Below are 14,347 nucleotides of genomic sequence, written 5' to 3' on the forward strand. Positions count from 1 at the left end.
GGCCGCAGGTACCTGCGCTGCTCTCCGGAAGCGGCCACGGGTGGGCTCCTGCTCTTGAGTCCGGTCCCTGGCTGCATCTGCCAAAGAGCGAGCACAGCCAGAGCTGAGGGGCTGCGGGAGAGGCTGGAGAACACAGCCCAGCCCTGCGCTCCCCAGGCAGGTACAGCCCCCCGGGTGCCCAGGGCATGGAGCATGGCCAACGGGGAGGCAGCCCCAGCCCCTGTCCCATCCTGTCCATGGGCGTGTCAACAGGGATGGGATGGGATGGGATGGGATGGGATGGGATGGGATGGGATGGGATGGGATGGGATGGGGCCCAGGCCGGCTGCAGGCACCGGCCCTGCGGCCCGGCTCTGCCACTCACCATCCTGCAGCGGCTGCAACTGCTCCGGCTGTGCAGGCTGCTGCGCTGGGGCAGCTGCAGGGCCTTTGCTGTTCTTGCCCCGAAGCCCCTTGAACCGGCTGAGCAGTCTGCCCGCCATCCCGCTGTCTGACCTTGAGGGCACTTTCAAATGCCTCGGCCAAGGCCAGAGTCAGCGAATGCTGCAGTTGTGCCTTGCGGGCACCTGCAACAGAGGAGCCTCAGGAAGGCTACAGGACAGCAAGTCCTGCACTCGAGGTCTCCTGTCACAATGACAGGAGACTCCTGGTGAACGATGGAGGTCACCAAGTCCCACGGCCTGGCCACGAGGGCACCGGCCGCAGGGATGGGAGATGACTCGGAAAAGCTCCGAGTCACCGAATCCCGAGGTCTGGCCGTGAGGCCAGCCACAGGAGGAACGCCTCGGAAATGCTCTGGGTCAGCAACCAACGAGCTGGCTGTGTGGGGACACCTCACAGCACCGCTCTGTCACCTCCTGTCCCGTCGCGTGCACCGAGCACTGTGGCGTGGCTGCACCGTGCCAGCCCCTATGTCAGCGTGTGTCACAAAGGGCTGCTCAGACACGCTGTCCCTTTCGGTTCCACGGTCACCCTGCTGCACCGTGTCACAAAGGGACATGCTTCCACGTGCCCCAGGGCCACCCCCTCCCCACCCTAGGTGCCCCCGCTTGGAAGAAATCCATTGCCCCGAGTGTCTAACACAGCCCTGGACACACCACGACCCGCCAAGTGCTCGGGGAAGGACTCTCCACGGTGCCCGCACAGCCCAGCTCGGTGCCGGCCCTGGAGCAGAGCAGCGTCCAGCAAGCAAGAGGCAAATGCCTCTTGCCAAGAGTTCAAACACAGCAGATAGGGAAGATGGCATCAATGTGTGCATAAAGGCCTTTGAATTCACAGCTCTCTGAGAGGCATTTGGGGCTCTTGGCTGGACAGAGATGATCCCTCTCTGTCCTGTGCTGAAAGGGGCGGGACACACCCTGCTGCTGGTGCTTGGCTTGGTCTCTGCAGGACCAGGCAGATGCCAAAGCTGCTCCTCACAGCCTTCTCCCTTCCCACGCCCCTCAGCCAAGTGCAAGGGGCCTCAAGGACAAAAGGGGGGCAGGGAGCCAAAGGGAGACAGCTGCACCTACCTCACTGGGGGCTCCTGGGGAAGCACTTTGCTTGAGAAGCAAGCCCCTCTCTTCCAAAGGCATTTCCCAAATGTGTCCATTTCCCCAAATATGTCCATTTCCCGGGCAACACCAACACACACTTAGGAAACCCTGGCAAGGCTGAATTACTTCTGCACCTTGTAGCAGAAGCACTGCAGCTCGAGCTCATCGTCCTTCTCCCGAGTCTCTTTCCTCGTGCCCCTTGTGGCGCGCAGCCCTGGGCCCCCTAGAAACAAGAGGTGTCCGCTGCCTGTTCAAGTGCCTGAACTCCTGCCTGCGCTCACGGCAGCAAAACCAGGCTGTTCCCAGCCAGGGAGCGGAGCCCAGTTCCCGCAGGAGGCTCTTGTGAGCCCCTTCCCCACTGTGCACGCAGCACTTTTGCCTGCCTGCCCAGAACGCTCTTGGCACAGCAGAGCCCAAGCTGGCTGGCTCTGGGCTCAGCACAGCCCAGACACAGGCGCAGGAAGACACAGCGGCTGTTTTGCAGCCGTGCCCCAGAGGGATGGGAAGGGGCCCCTGCCTCTGGTCTCACTTGGTTGGGTTTCTGACTGGGTCTGAGGCAGGGGCTGCCTGATTCCCCGCTTCTGGGGAGACCAGAGCTGCCGGAAGCGTGCCCAGCATCTAGGCGCTGCCTGACAGCGCTGCGGCCGCTGGGACGGTCGCGCTCCCGAGTCCCAGCCACTCCGCTGCCGCTGCTGCTTCTTTTGCTTTACGGCACACCCAAAGCTCACTGCTAGGCCACGGTGGTCTCTTGTCCTGCCCTCTTCCTGTCCCTGTGTAGGGATGGAGCATCGCTGTGCTTTCAGGAAGCTCTTGGTGGAAACTTCTGCCATTACAGGCTCCTTTGCCCTCGGTGGATGCCTGCACTGGAATCCTTCACGGCTGGGTTTGGAGTTGGCTCTTCTAAAACCCAGGGTCCTTTTCCCCTTCAGCGTGCTCAGCACGTCCTTTAACTCCATGCTGCTGTGCAGCTGGAGCAGCGGGACAGGGACCTTTGCAGCCTGAGCTGCCCTTGTTCCTCTCTGCCCGTGCACGGAACACAGCGGGGAGGAGAACGGCAGCAGGGCCCTGCGTGTCCCCGGGCTCAGGTTTTGCGCCGCTTCAACTCCACGGAGACGTGAGTAAAGTGAAAAACACAAACAGTTTATTAAGGGAAAGCAAAGCGAAGGGGTGAGCTGGGAGGTAAAAAAGGGCATGGGCAGGGCCTGAGGGCTGCAGGGAAGGAGCTGCCAACAGGGAGAGAGATGGCAGGAGCTGCTGGAGCTTCGCACAGGCTCAGCTGAGAGCAGCCAGAGCCGTGCCTGGAGCTGCAGGCGGTCCCAACTGGAAATCATCGAAGGAGGCCGGTACAGGTACATCTGGTCCAGGAGACAAACGAAGTTCTGCAGATCTTCTTTCGAATTTCATCTGAATCCATGTGTTCATGGAGGATGGGCTCTCGTCTTCCCTGAGGGCTTGAAGAGCTGGAAGAGAGAGGAACAGAGCCACGGTCAGAAGCCAAATTGAGGGAATCCAAGGAAAGCCTCCTGCCAGGGCCATGCCAGCCGGCTCTCGCCATGGCCAGGAGGGAGCGGGAGACAAGGGCTTCGGGCAGAAGGTGCTGGCCACGGATCCGCCACGTGTCCCCGAAAGGTCTCCGGGCTGTGCCCCCGCCGCCCCCGGTCCGCACAGGGAGCAGAGCCCTCGGCAGCCCGGTCAGGGATTGTAGCTGCGGGGCCGGGATTTGCAGCTGCTGCCCCCCCTCCCCCGGGCGGTACTCGCTGCCACGCGGCTGCCCTGACTCACCCTGACTGAGGACCTGGAGCTCCTCCTTCTGCCCCATCATGAGCACTCCGGCCACCCCTGTTAAGACAGAGCATGTGGCGGCGCCGGGCGGCACAGCTGCCCGACACGGGCGCTGCCAGCCCTGCGGCCGCACGCCCTCCTGCCGGGCAGAGCTCGTGCCGGGCCCCTGCCGCACGCTGCCGGCCGAGGGCACGGCTGCGGGAGTGCGGCGGCAGCGCCCAGGGCGGGCGGGGCTGCAGCGGCCCGGGCGCGGCTCCCGCTGCCGGGGCAGCGGCCGGGCCGGGAGGCGGGGAGGGGCGCCGGGCTGCTGGCTCACCGAGGAACCTGACGGCCGCCTCTCGTAGGGGCCTCTGTGGGCTCCGCAGGTGCGGCAGGGCCCAGCGCAGGTGCTCGGCCGCTCGGCTCTCGTCCTGCAGCAGCTGCGGGGAGAGGCGGCAGGGAAGGCTCGGAGCGGGCTCTGCCCCTCGGCCGGGCGCTCCCTGCGCCCGGCACCGGCCGAGCCGGCGCGCACGGCCCAGGGCAGCGAGCAGCGTGGGGGATGCAGGCTGGCGGGCCCGGCGGCGGCGGCGGGCAGGGGCGCAGCTGCCAGCCCCCCGCACTGAGCACCGGGGGCAGGGGGGGCTTCTCCAGTCCAGCCTGCGGCTGGGGCTCCCGGGCTGTCCTTACCAGGCTCTCGGCGAACTTCATCCGCCGCTTCTTCCTCAGCGGCTCCTGGAGATCCCTCCTCCTCAGGAAGCGGGCGGCACAACGCAGGGCTTCGCGAGACGCCTGCAGAGCAGCAGAGAGCCGCAGGTGGCACCAGAGCCCAGGTGAGTCACACGGGAGCCGGCTCCCTGTGCCAAGGCCAGGGGAGGCTGGAGCCCGCGAGGCGCCGGGGCAGGAGGCGGCCGAGCCCCCGGCCAGGGATGCGGCAGCATCACACCAAACCTCACCTCGGCCACCTGCACGTCCTCGTGGTGCCAGCGCAAGAACAGAGGGAGCAGGCTCTGGCTCACAACTGTCGTGAGGGGATTTTCCCTCTCTTCCACTCCCAGCTCCAGCACCTTGCCGAAGAGCTGAATGGAGAGCAGCTGCACATGGCTGTTGTCCTGGAGGAAAGGAAAAGTCCTAAGCATCAACTACTCCAGGCCCACTGGGGCAAAGGCTCTAAAGTGCACAGGGCACAAAGTTTCCAGGCAGGCAGCGTCCAGTGCCCTTGGCTGGGGGCGCAGAGCCTTACCTTCTCAAAGTGTGGCAGCAGGGACTCAGCCAGCTTCAGGGCGGCGGTGCTGGGTATCTCGAGGTCTTTGTCCTGGAGCACATGCGTGAGCACAGAGAGGCTCATCCCGACCATCTCTGCATCTGGATGGGCCAGCAGCTCCACCAGGTGTTGATAGAGGCCTCGTATTCCTCCGGCCTGTGTGCAAGACCAGGCTATGCTGTGAAGCCGTGACTGGCCGCAGCACCAACAGCTGCTTGGGGCACTCGGGCAGCTGAAGCGGGAGTCGGGAGAGCTGGCAGCAGCTGCCTCTGCTGCCAAAGCAGCCAGCCAAGCCCAAAGGTCTCCCTTCCCCAGCCCCACGCTGCCAGCGCGGCTTCAGCCACTGCCCCCTTCTCACCAGCGAGGGCTCCTTGCTGAGCACCACGAGGCCTCTGAGCTCCAGGCGCAGCCTGTCCCTGTGCTGGCTCGGCAGGTGCCGGGATAGCACCAACAGGGCACTGGGACCGTGTTTGCTCAGGTCCAGACACTCCAGGAGCTGAAAGGCACAGGGCAGTGGCAGGGGAGCGGGCCGGCTCCAGGCAGCAGCAGCAGCGGGCGCGGGCAGCCTCCCAGGCGGCTGCAGCTACCAGAGGCCAGAGAGCTGAGAGGCAGCTCAGCCAGGCAGCGCTGGCCATCAGGCTCACCTCCACAAAGAACGCCAGGGCAGGCAGATGCCAGCGGAGCTGCTTCCCGACGAGCAGGCTGAGCAGGTGCGAGGCCATGTGGGGACACAAGGGGGTCAAGCCACAGCGCATCTCCCTGGCAGGGGAAAAAGGCACCAAGGCCCTGAGCCGGGCGTGCAGACCTCTCCCAGGAGTGACTCACAGAGGTCCCATCTTTCCCCAGCACTCCGCAAGGGGACATGGGCCCCTTGAGTGGCAGCTGCTGCTGGGCATCCTCCTCTCCCGGCCCTTTGCAGTCTGCTCGGCCCTCCCTCGGTGACGAGGCCCTCTCGCTTACAAGCCCCCGGGACTGTGTGGGGCACTCCGGGCACGGGGCACAAACGGTGGCGGTGGCGGCTGGGAGTAGGGGATCTCACCTTGCCAGCAGGCCCGCTGCATAGTGCTGGGTGTCTGCACAGAGCAGGGTGTCCCAGAGCTGCTTGTGCTCCAGAGCCAGCAGGTTCTTTCCAAAGCCCAGTCGCGAGAGCAGAGCCTTCATGGTCTGCACTGCAAACCTGTGTGCCAAGCCAAGGCCAGGTCACTCTGGGAGCACTGGCCCTGGCCGCAAGGGTGTGGGAAGGACAGGGCGACTGGCACCTGTTGGGCTCGCTGGGAAGGCCGTGTTCCTCCCGGCACGCTCTCCAGAAGCGCTGGGTCTCCACGTCCTCTGGCCTCTGCTCCGTGGCGGTGACAATTTGCAAGAGCAGAGCCACCAACAGGCGTGGAGAATGAAGGAGGATTGCGTAGTGCCACTCGGGCATGCTTGCAATCCTCCACAGCACCAGAGTTGCCTGCAAGAGACAAAGCGCCCCGAGGCAGCGCTCAGTGCCGAGGTGTCCATGAGGCAGGGCCGGGGGTGAGAGGCAGGGGGAGCACCTGGCCTGCTGGCCCTAGCCCAGCTTTCAGCCCAGGCAGGGTGGGGAGAGCATGGAGAGCTTCTGAGAAGGTGACCTGGAGGGCCAGCGTAGGCCATCTCCAGAAACTCACAGCCAGGGCAAGGACGGCCTCGTTGTCCCCGCTGCAGAGGAAGCCGCCGTACGGTGGCTGCTCCTCTATCGTAGAGAGCAGCGCTGGAAGCACCTCCTCCACGGCTACCTCTGAGGTGCCCATGGCTCTCCATAGCAGCGCAGTGGCTCTGTGGGATGAGAGCTGTGCTTCAGTACCGTGCCCCGTGCAGCTGCGTGGGGCCGGGAGGGAGCATGGCAGCAGGCTCAGGAAACAGAGGGGCCCGAGGGTGCCGGTGCTCTCCGCCCGTCTGGCAGACCCCGCCGGACAGGCTGTACAGGGCGAGGGGCCGTACGGGCCGGTGAGCACCGAGCTCTCGAGGCACTTGTGCCCCGTACCCGTCACACGTTGGGGCACAGCGCAGGAGGCTCATCACAACGTGGGCAGGGTGTTCTTCAGTGAGGCTGACAATGGCCATTTGCAGCCCGGCGTCCACAGACTCACGGGATGTGAGTCTCTGCAGGATGGCACTCACCACGGCTTGCACCTGGAGGAAGCGGCATGGGGAAGACTTGGAGTGCTGTCCAAGGGAGCAACTTGCCCAGCTTCCCCCAAGAAGTGCTCGCCTTCCCAGCCCACTGTGATGGGGCTGAGGGGGCCCAGCAGACATGGCTTGAGGGGCCACGTGATCCTGAGAGGCCTTCAGCCCTGGCCCCAGGCTGCTGCAGAGAATAAAAACCCTTCTGGAAAAACTCCAGAGTGGGTCCAGGACTCACAGTGAGCATGGGCATGGCCTCAGTCTCTGGGATGCCCTGGGTGATGGTGTTGGTGGTGGCCATGCCCTCCGTGGGGGCCATGTCAGCCTCCTCCCAGCCCTCGTCGGTTTCCCAGTCAGAGCTGGCAGCCAGGTCAGAGGATGCAGTGCTGGAAGCAGCCTCTGCCCGCAGCTCGCTGGGCCTGGGGTCAGGCTCGGCCATGCCCTCGGGCGCGGGGCCGGGCTCGGCCGGGCCTTCGGGTGCGGGGCCGGGCTCGGCCGGGCCTTCGGGCACAGGTCCGGGCTCGGCCGGGCCTTCGTGCTCGAGGCAGGGCTCGGCCAGGCCCTCGGGCGCAGGTCCGGGCTCAGCCGTGCCCTCGGTCGCGGGACCGGGCTCGGCCGGGCCTTCGGGCGCGGTGCCGGGCTCGGCCGGGCCTTCGTGCTCGAGGCAGGGCTCGGCCAGGCCCTCGGGCGCAGGGCCGGGCTCGGCCGTGCCCTCGGGCGCAGGGCCGCTGGTCTTTGTGCGCCGAAGGCGCAGGAACCTCCGCAGTGTCTGCAACAGAAGGGAAGGGCGGGAAGAAGAGAGGGACGTTCCATGGTCTGCTCCAACGCGGGGCCCGGCTGAGCAGTGCCAGCAGGCCCGGCCCAGGTGGGGATGGCCGCAGGTACCTGCGCTGCTCTCCGGAAGCGGCCACGGGTGGGCTCCTGCTCTTGAGTCCGGTCCCTGGCTGCATCTGCCAAAGAGCGAGCACAGCCAGAGCTGAGGGGCTGCGGGAGAGGCTGGAGAACACAGCCCAGCCCTGCGCTCCCCAGGCAGGTACAGCCCCCCGGGTGCCCAGGGCATGGAGCATGGCCAACGGGGAGGCAGCCCCAGCCCCTGTCCCATCCTGTCCATGGGCGTGTCAACAGGGATGGGATGGGATGGGATGGGATGGGATGGGATGGGATGGGATGGGATGGGATGGGATGGGATGGGATGGGATGGGATGGGATGGGATGGGATGGGATGGGATGGGATGGGATGGGGCCCAGGCCGGCTGCAGGCACCGGCCCTGCGGCCCGGCTCTGCCACTCACCATCCTGCAGCGGCTGCAACTGCTCCGGCTGTGCAGGCTGCTGCGCTGGGGCAGCTGCAGGGCCTTTGCTGTTCTTGCCCCGAAGCCCCTTGAACCGGCTGAGCAGTCTGCCCGCCATCCCGCTGTCTGACCTTGAGGGCACTTTCAAATGCCTCGGCCAAGGCCAGAGTCAGCGAATGCTGCAGTTGTGCCTTGCGGGCACCTGCAACAGAGGAGCCTCAGGAAGGCTACAGGACAGCAAGTCCTGCACTCGAGGTCTCCTGTCACAATGACAGGAGACTCCTGGTGAACGATGGAGGTCACCAAGTCCCACGGCCTGGCCACGAGGGCACCGGCCGCAGGGATGGGAGATGACTCGGAAAAGCTCCGAGTCACCGAATCCCGAGGTCTGGCCGTGAGGCCAGCCACAGGAGGAACGCCTCGGAAATGCTCTGGGTCAGCAACCAACGAGCTGGCTGTGTGGGGACACCTCACAGCACCGCTCTGTCACCTCCTGTCCCGTCGCGTGCACCGAGCACTGTGGCGTGGCTGCACCGTGCCAGCCCCTATGTCAGCGTGTGTCACAAAGGGCTGCTCAGACACGCTGTCCCTTTCGGTTCCACGGTCACCCTGCTGCACCGTGTCACAAAGGGACATGCTTCCACGTGCCCCAGGGCCACCCCCTCCCCACCCTAGGTGCCCCCGCTTGGAAGAAATCCATTGCCCCGAGTGTCTAACACAGCCCTGGACACACCACGACCCGCCAAGTGCTCGGGGAAGGACTCTCCACGGTGCCCGCACAGCCCAGCTCGGTGCCGGCCCTGGAGCAGAGCAGCTTCCAGCAAGCAAGAGGCAAATGCCTCTTGCCAAGAGTTCAAACACAGCAGATAGGGAAGATGGCATCAATGTGTGCATAAAGGCCTTTGAATTCACAGCTCTCTGAGAGGCATTTGGGGCTCTTGGCTGGACAGAGATGATCCCTCTCTGTCCTGTGCTGAAAGGGGCGGGACACACCCTGCTGCCACTGGTGCTTGGCTTGGTCTCTTCAGGCCCAGGCAGATGCCAAAGCTGCTTCTCACAGCCTTCTCCCTTCCCACGCCCCTCAGCCAAGTGCAAGGGGCCTCAAGGACGAAAGGGGGGCAGGGAGCCAAAGGGAGACAGCTGCACCTACCTCACTGGGGGCTCCTGGGGAAGCACTTTGCTTGAGAAGCAAGCCCCTCTCTTCCAAAGGCATTTCCCCAAATGTGTCCATTTCCCCAGATGTGTCCATTTCCCGGGGAACACCAACACACACCTTAGAAACCCTGGCAAGGCTGAATTACTTCTGCACTTGTAGCACAGGCACTGCAGCTCGAGCTCATCGTCCTTCTCCCGAGTCTCTTTCCTCGTGCCCCTTGTGGCGCACAGCCCCTGGCCCCCTAGAAACAAGAGGTGTCCGCTGCCTGTTCAAGTGCCTGAACTCCTGCCTGCGCTCACGGCAGCAAAACCAGGCTGTTCCCAGCCAGGGAGCGGAGCCCTGTTCCCGCAGGAGGCTCTCGTGAGCCCCTTCCCCACTGTGCACGCAACGCTCCCACCTGCCTGCCTGAAATAAGAAGGGCAGGAGACTTTTTCTCCTTTTAATGCCTTTAATAAAACTGATCAGCATAAGATTGAGAAGCTTGATGGGTCTGCAGTCTCTGTTGTCTCTCCCAGGGTGACTCAGAGGAGCAGAACTAGAGGTCCAGTCCTCGTCGGAGCCTGTTGAGCGTGATCCAGATGTTGATCTCTACAGCTTCTCTCTCCATGTCCTGGGTTTGAGAAGATTTTCTTGCTCAGGGTGAGGGGCAATGAAGGCTTTTAGCATCTCTGCAGGCTCAGCACTCTGTTCCTCATGCCCAGACATCACTCCAATTTCCCAACTCTATATTGGCTTGTTGTTTTGGCGGTCTTCTCAGTAAGTTTGGAGTAGTAGTTTCTCATGGCACGCTGGTCCTGAGGTTATTTTGCGTGCCCCCCTCCTACCTCTCGTCCCTTCTCCTCACTGTCTGGGGAGGTCTTCTCCCTTCACTGTCTCGGGAGAAGAGCCATTAACTTAGCCCTAGCCAGGGTCTTTACTGATACAAAAAAGAACCATTAACGACAACGACTTGTAATTCTCATAACAAACAGGAAGCACTTTAGCAGCAACACTGGTCTGACTAGTTTTTGTAACCTTTTTCTCACAAAAAAAATTGACATATTTTTTGTTTATAACACTGCCCAGAACGCTCTTGGCACAGCAGAGCCCAAGCTGGCTGGCTCTGGGCTCAGCACAGCCCAGACACAGGCGCAGGAAGACACAGCGGCTGTTTTGCAGCCGTGCCCCAGAGGGATGGGAAGGGGCCCCTGCCTCTGGTCTCACTTGCTTGGGTTTCTGACTGGGTCTGAGGCAGGGGCTGCCTGATTCCCCGCTTCTGGGGAGACCAGAGCTGCCGGAAGCGTGCCCAGCGTGCAGGCGCTGCCTGACAGCGCTGCGGCCGCTGGGACGGTCGCGCTCCCGAGTCCCAGCCACTCCGCTGCCGCTGCTGCTTCTTTTGCTTTACGGCACACCCAAAGCTCACTGCTAGGCCACGGTGGTCTCTTGTCCTGCCCTCTTCCTGTCCCTGTGTAGGGATGGAGCATCGCTGTGCTTTCAGGAAGCTCTTGGTGGAAACTTCTGCCATTGCCCTAGACATAAATTTTCGAGAAGAAAAGAAACACCTCACTTATAATTTTCTCCTGGAATCAAAAATATCGGTAATGGTTAATATTCATTTGACTTTGGAAAGAAAAAAATCTTACAAATAATAAAAGAAAAAGTAGAAAATTTGTTGGTTCACATAAATTTGAAAACATCACTAGGAAAAATGCATTTATGAATTTTTTTTTTTTATCTTTTAGTGAAATGTTCCTTTTATGTCCAATATATATCCACATTTTCTGGTGTTATCTAAGTGTCTTGTGTTACTAAATTGTTTTTCTTTCTTTTATTTAAAAAATGTATATAATGCACAGGCAATTTAGGAATAAAAGGACTATTTAAGTGTCTATTTAAGAGGACTTTTTAAGTTTGGGATGGATAAACTCCGTTCATAAGCATTCAGATTCTTTCACCATCTTAATTCCCTATTAAATGTTATAGAAAGTTAAACCTCAATACTTGATGCCACTAAATACATTGTAGTTTATATAGAGAGATCTTAAACAAAAACTATATGAGTGAACCATATAGTTTTTGTTAAAAATAACCATATGAGTGAAAATGCAGGATTGCCTTTACTGAAATCGAAAATGTTTAAGGCAATACTCTTCAAAATAAACCAGTGGAAGTAGGAATGCAGCATGTTACATGCAGAAGCAGTGGCTAGGTGCTGGAAAGAGCAGTGTGCTTGTTCTGGAAATGCTGTATTTACTAACACTACAAAGAAAAGAAATTCCTTCTAACATGATATCTAAGGAAATTCAGGGTAATACTCAAAGAAATTTTAGACTTTAGATTAATTTTAGAGTTCCTTCAAAAAAGAAGTTGAAAATATATTCTTTTAAGAAAAAAAAGTATATCAGATACTTTTTATTGAAAAAGTTAAATTAACATATTCTATGGGAATCTGTAAAAAAGGTTTAAATTTGTATAGACATTTAATTGTGTATTTTTGCATACTTCTCATGAAACAGCTGATTCATGGTAACTGGTTAGCATGCTTAAACTCTTGTACCTAAACCTTACTGCATGATTCATTAGTTTTATTACTGTGTGAAAGTATTTGATTCATTCCAGTTAGTGCTCATACATGAATAATATAAGAACTTTGAGTGAACTATATCGGAGAAAAAATTTCGATTATATGCACTATGAGACAAGCAGAATGTTTGACATAGGATGGTGAGATGTTCCTATCACACAGACATCCATCATTATTATTGGTGATCCAGAGTACATGAGATCTTTATTGCACTGCTAGCATCTGTTTTATCATCACATTATTATTTTTGAATCTTCTTCCCACAGCAGGTCTTTGTTCCACAACAGTTATCAAGGGAAGTGGAAAACCTCAATGTATTGTATCATTCCAAGAGCTCTCTTTAACTGGAATGGGAACAGACAGAACATTGAGTCTGTGGAGGATCAGAGGAGATCCTTCACCTGTGAAACTTTGTTAGGTGACATGCTTCTTCATAATTAAAAAGCAAACTGTTTGCCATGAGAGATTATACCAGTTTTTCACTTCATAATTAGTTTAAATACAAAGCCGGAACAGTAATACAAAAACAACTGTATAGGATTTTGAAGGCACAATTGCTTTTGCCACTAAATGTATTGAAAGAAGCAAGGGAGATTTTTAAGATGCTCAAAGCAGGATCAGGTTAGGGACACATTCACCTTTTGTTTTAACAAGGAAGATAACTTGGACTATAGGGCTGTTTTTTCACACCTTTGAAGAAAGGGACATTCTGAATTTAAGATTATTAATGATCATATTTATGTAATTAGAACATAAACAGCTAAGCTATGGTATGAACTGGATACACATATTTGATTTACTGAATGCTTCTCCTGCAAGAAAAGACTCAAATATTACTACTTCTTTCAGAATTTCTGAAACATTTAAATCAGCAGTGGTTTTCATTCATTTTACAAAAAAATATTTCTTCATTCCTTGTAACAGTGGTGGAGAAAGTCTACTTACCAAGTTCCAGGATTCAGCTGAGGTCTCTGGAGTCTGGTATTTGCCGTAGGCTTGCTTCCAAAACAAGTTCTCACTGGTTTTAGAGAGGTAAAGAGGAGAGGCATACTATCCATTGAGGTAACAAATGATGGCAGAAGCTCTTTTCTAGGGATGAAAGCAATTCCAGACCTTACCAAAGTTTCAGGAAGAGTTCTTAAAAAAACAAAATCAACAAATTAGTTTATTTCATACAGTTCCTGCAGTCCCATTTCAGGTATACTTTTAAGTTGAAAGTATTAAAATTTCTACAAAAACTTGTAGATGCTACCACTCTGATTATATACTTTTTTTGCAATTTCTAATATATATTACAAAATTCTTCATTTATCTTTTCCAGGCTCTGTCATCTTAAATTGCTTTGTAGGTCAGCAATTTAATACTGAATATATATGTGAATAAATATATGTGCTTGGATTCATGTCTGTTGGAGGCTGAGGTCAACAAAAGTTGTTGCTGCCATCCCTATACTACACACAATCTGTGGGGGATGTGAGAGTTACATCTGAGCACCCAATGGAACGATGAAAACAGCTACCTGAAGCATCATCACAGAGAAACATTGCAGAGAAGGATGGTACAGTACTGATGATACTCTGTTTTCCTATTTGTTCTATAATTTTTAAAATGAAACTCTGGGTCTCAGGAATTGATGTAAGAGTTACTTCTGATGTAAGGCTACTTCTTGCATAACCTCTCCTTCCATCTAAGTAACTTCTCAGAAACATAAGCCTGAATCATCCTCATTGTTAGCATAGACTAGATTCAGCAAAATATGGTCCCTGATGTTGGTTGTTCCAGACCACACTGCAGAAACCTGGGAACCTGGGATTCCAGCTCTCTGAAGGACAGATCATGGCTTAAGCATCTCCACATCTAAGTCTTGGCAATCTGTCCTCACATCTTCAAATACCACTTTGAAGTAAACCCTGGCCCAGGAGCAGAGCAGAAATCTGAAGTCCACTGCAGGACTGAAAAGACCCAAAAAGAAAGAAAGAGGATAATTTTCTGTTCTCACACCATGGACACAGATAGCTTTGGTCCTTTCCATGGTCTGGGCCATGCTTGTGTTCTTCCTGGATATGTGATCTCTTCAAAGCTGAGTGTGTTTTCAGAGGATGCTCCTGGATTTCACCCCAGCTGGCAGCAGGGCAACTATGAGCAACTGGTTCCATTTTTGTGCAAGAGCACCCAGCATTTATGCTCTCACTGAAATTACAGCCTGAGCAAGAGTTGGGTGTTACATACCTGTCACTGTGCTTTTCTTTCCAGTAGGCCTGCATGCTGCAAAAAAAAGAAAAGTTAGTTAATTCTTGAGTGACAGTTTGATAATATTTCTGCATTTTTTTTAAATTCACCTAGGTCTAGCTTATTTTCTCACAGATAATTGCTGTAGTTATAAACCTTTATCAGCTGCCAAATGTGGCCAAAGCAACCACCAATCTCATCAGAGTGCAATTCACTGACACAAATCCAAGCAGCTGCAAATATTCTGCAGTCATAGTTCTAGATGCCACTGTTCATGTATGATGTCTTATCTTTAAGGATTATAGCCACACTCCTTGGAAAATTGCAGTCAAAGAAGAAAAAGCAATTAAATATGCTGTTTTTCAAGCACTGCAACTGAAGACAGCTCTGGGCTAGCGTCTTCCC

General features: G+C 56.4%; 2 protein-coding genes across 2 annotated transcripts; both read right to left on the bottom strand.

Annotated features, from left to right (window-relative positions):
• Positions 1-2,074: 2,074 nt before the first annotated feature.
• On the bottom strand, positions 2,075-6,329 carry LOC143693869 (uncharacterized). The gene is made up of 7 exons (XM_077176627.1): positions 6,207-6,329; positions 5,762-6,010; positions 4,537-4,713; positions 3,984-4,301; positions 3,634-3,736; positions 3,318-3,374; positions 2,075-2,995 (listed from the first exon to the last, which is right to left on the bottom strand). Exons 1-7 carry the CDS (start codon positions 6,327-6,329, stop codon positions 2,808-2,810), a joined length of 1,215 nt encoding a protein of 404 aa, XP_077032742.1. The 3' UTR covers positions 2,075-2,807.
• A 3,263-nt stretch (positions 6,330-9,592) lies between these two features.
• LOC129120141 (uncharacterized) lies at positions 9,593-13,977 on the bottom strand. The gene is made up of 3 exons (XM_077176628.1): positions 13,943-13,977; positions 12,659-12,802; positions 9,593-10,658 (listed from the first exon to the last, which is right to left on the bottom strand). The coding sequence occupies exons 1-3, from the start codon at positions 13,975-13,977 to the stop codon at positions 10,259-10,261; spliced, it is 579 nt and encodes a 192-aa protein (XP_077032743.1). The 3' UTR covers positions 9,593-10,258.
• Between the last annotated feature and the right edge of the window lie 370 nt (positions 13,978-14,347).

This window comes from Agelaius phoeniceus, chromosome 4 (genome assembly GCF_051311805.1).
Source record: "Agelaius phoeniceus isolate bAgePho1 chromosome 4, bAgePho1.hap1, whole genome shotgun sequence".
NCBI lineage: Eukaryota > Metazoa > Chordata > Aves > Passeriformes > Icteridae > Agelaius > Agelaius phoeniceus.

Coding starts and splice junctions, on each gene's coding strand:
- LOC143693869 (XM_077176627.1), bottom strand. CDS start 6,329: ATGGGCACCTCAGAGGTAGCCGTGGAGGAGGTGCTTCCAGCGCTGCTC. Junction 6,011..6,206: donor AGGCCGTCCTTGCCCTGGCT/GTGAGTTTCTGG, acceptor TGTCTCTTGCAG/GCAACTCTGGTGCTGTGGAG. Junction 2,996..3,317: donor GCTCCAGGTCCTCAGTCAGG/GTGAGTCAGGGC, acceptor TCTCTCTTCCAG/CTCTTCAAGCCCTCAGGGAA.
- LOC129120141 (XM_077176628.1), bottom strand. CDS start 13,977: ATGCAGGCCTACTGGAAAGAAAAGCACAGTGACAG. Junction 12,803..13,942: donor AAAGAAAAGCACAGTGACAG/GTATGTAACACC, acceptor TTTCATCCCTAG/AAAAGAGCTTCTGCCATCAT. Junction 10,659..12,658: donor CAGCTGAATCCTGGAACTTG/GTAAGTAGACTT, acceptor ATTTATGTCTAG/GGCAATGGCAGAAGTTTCCA.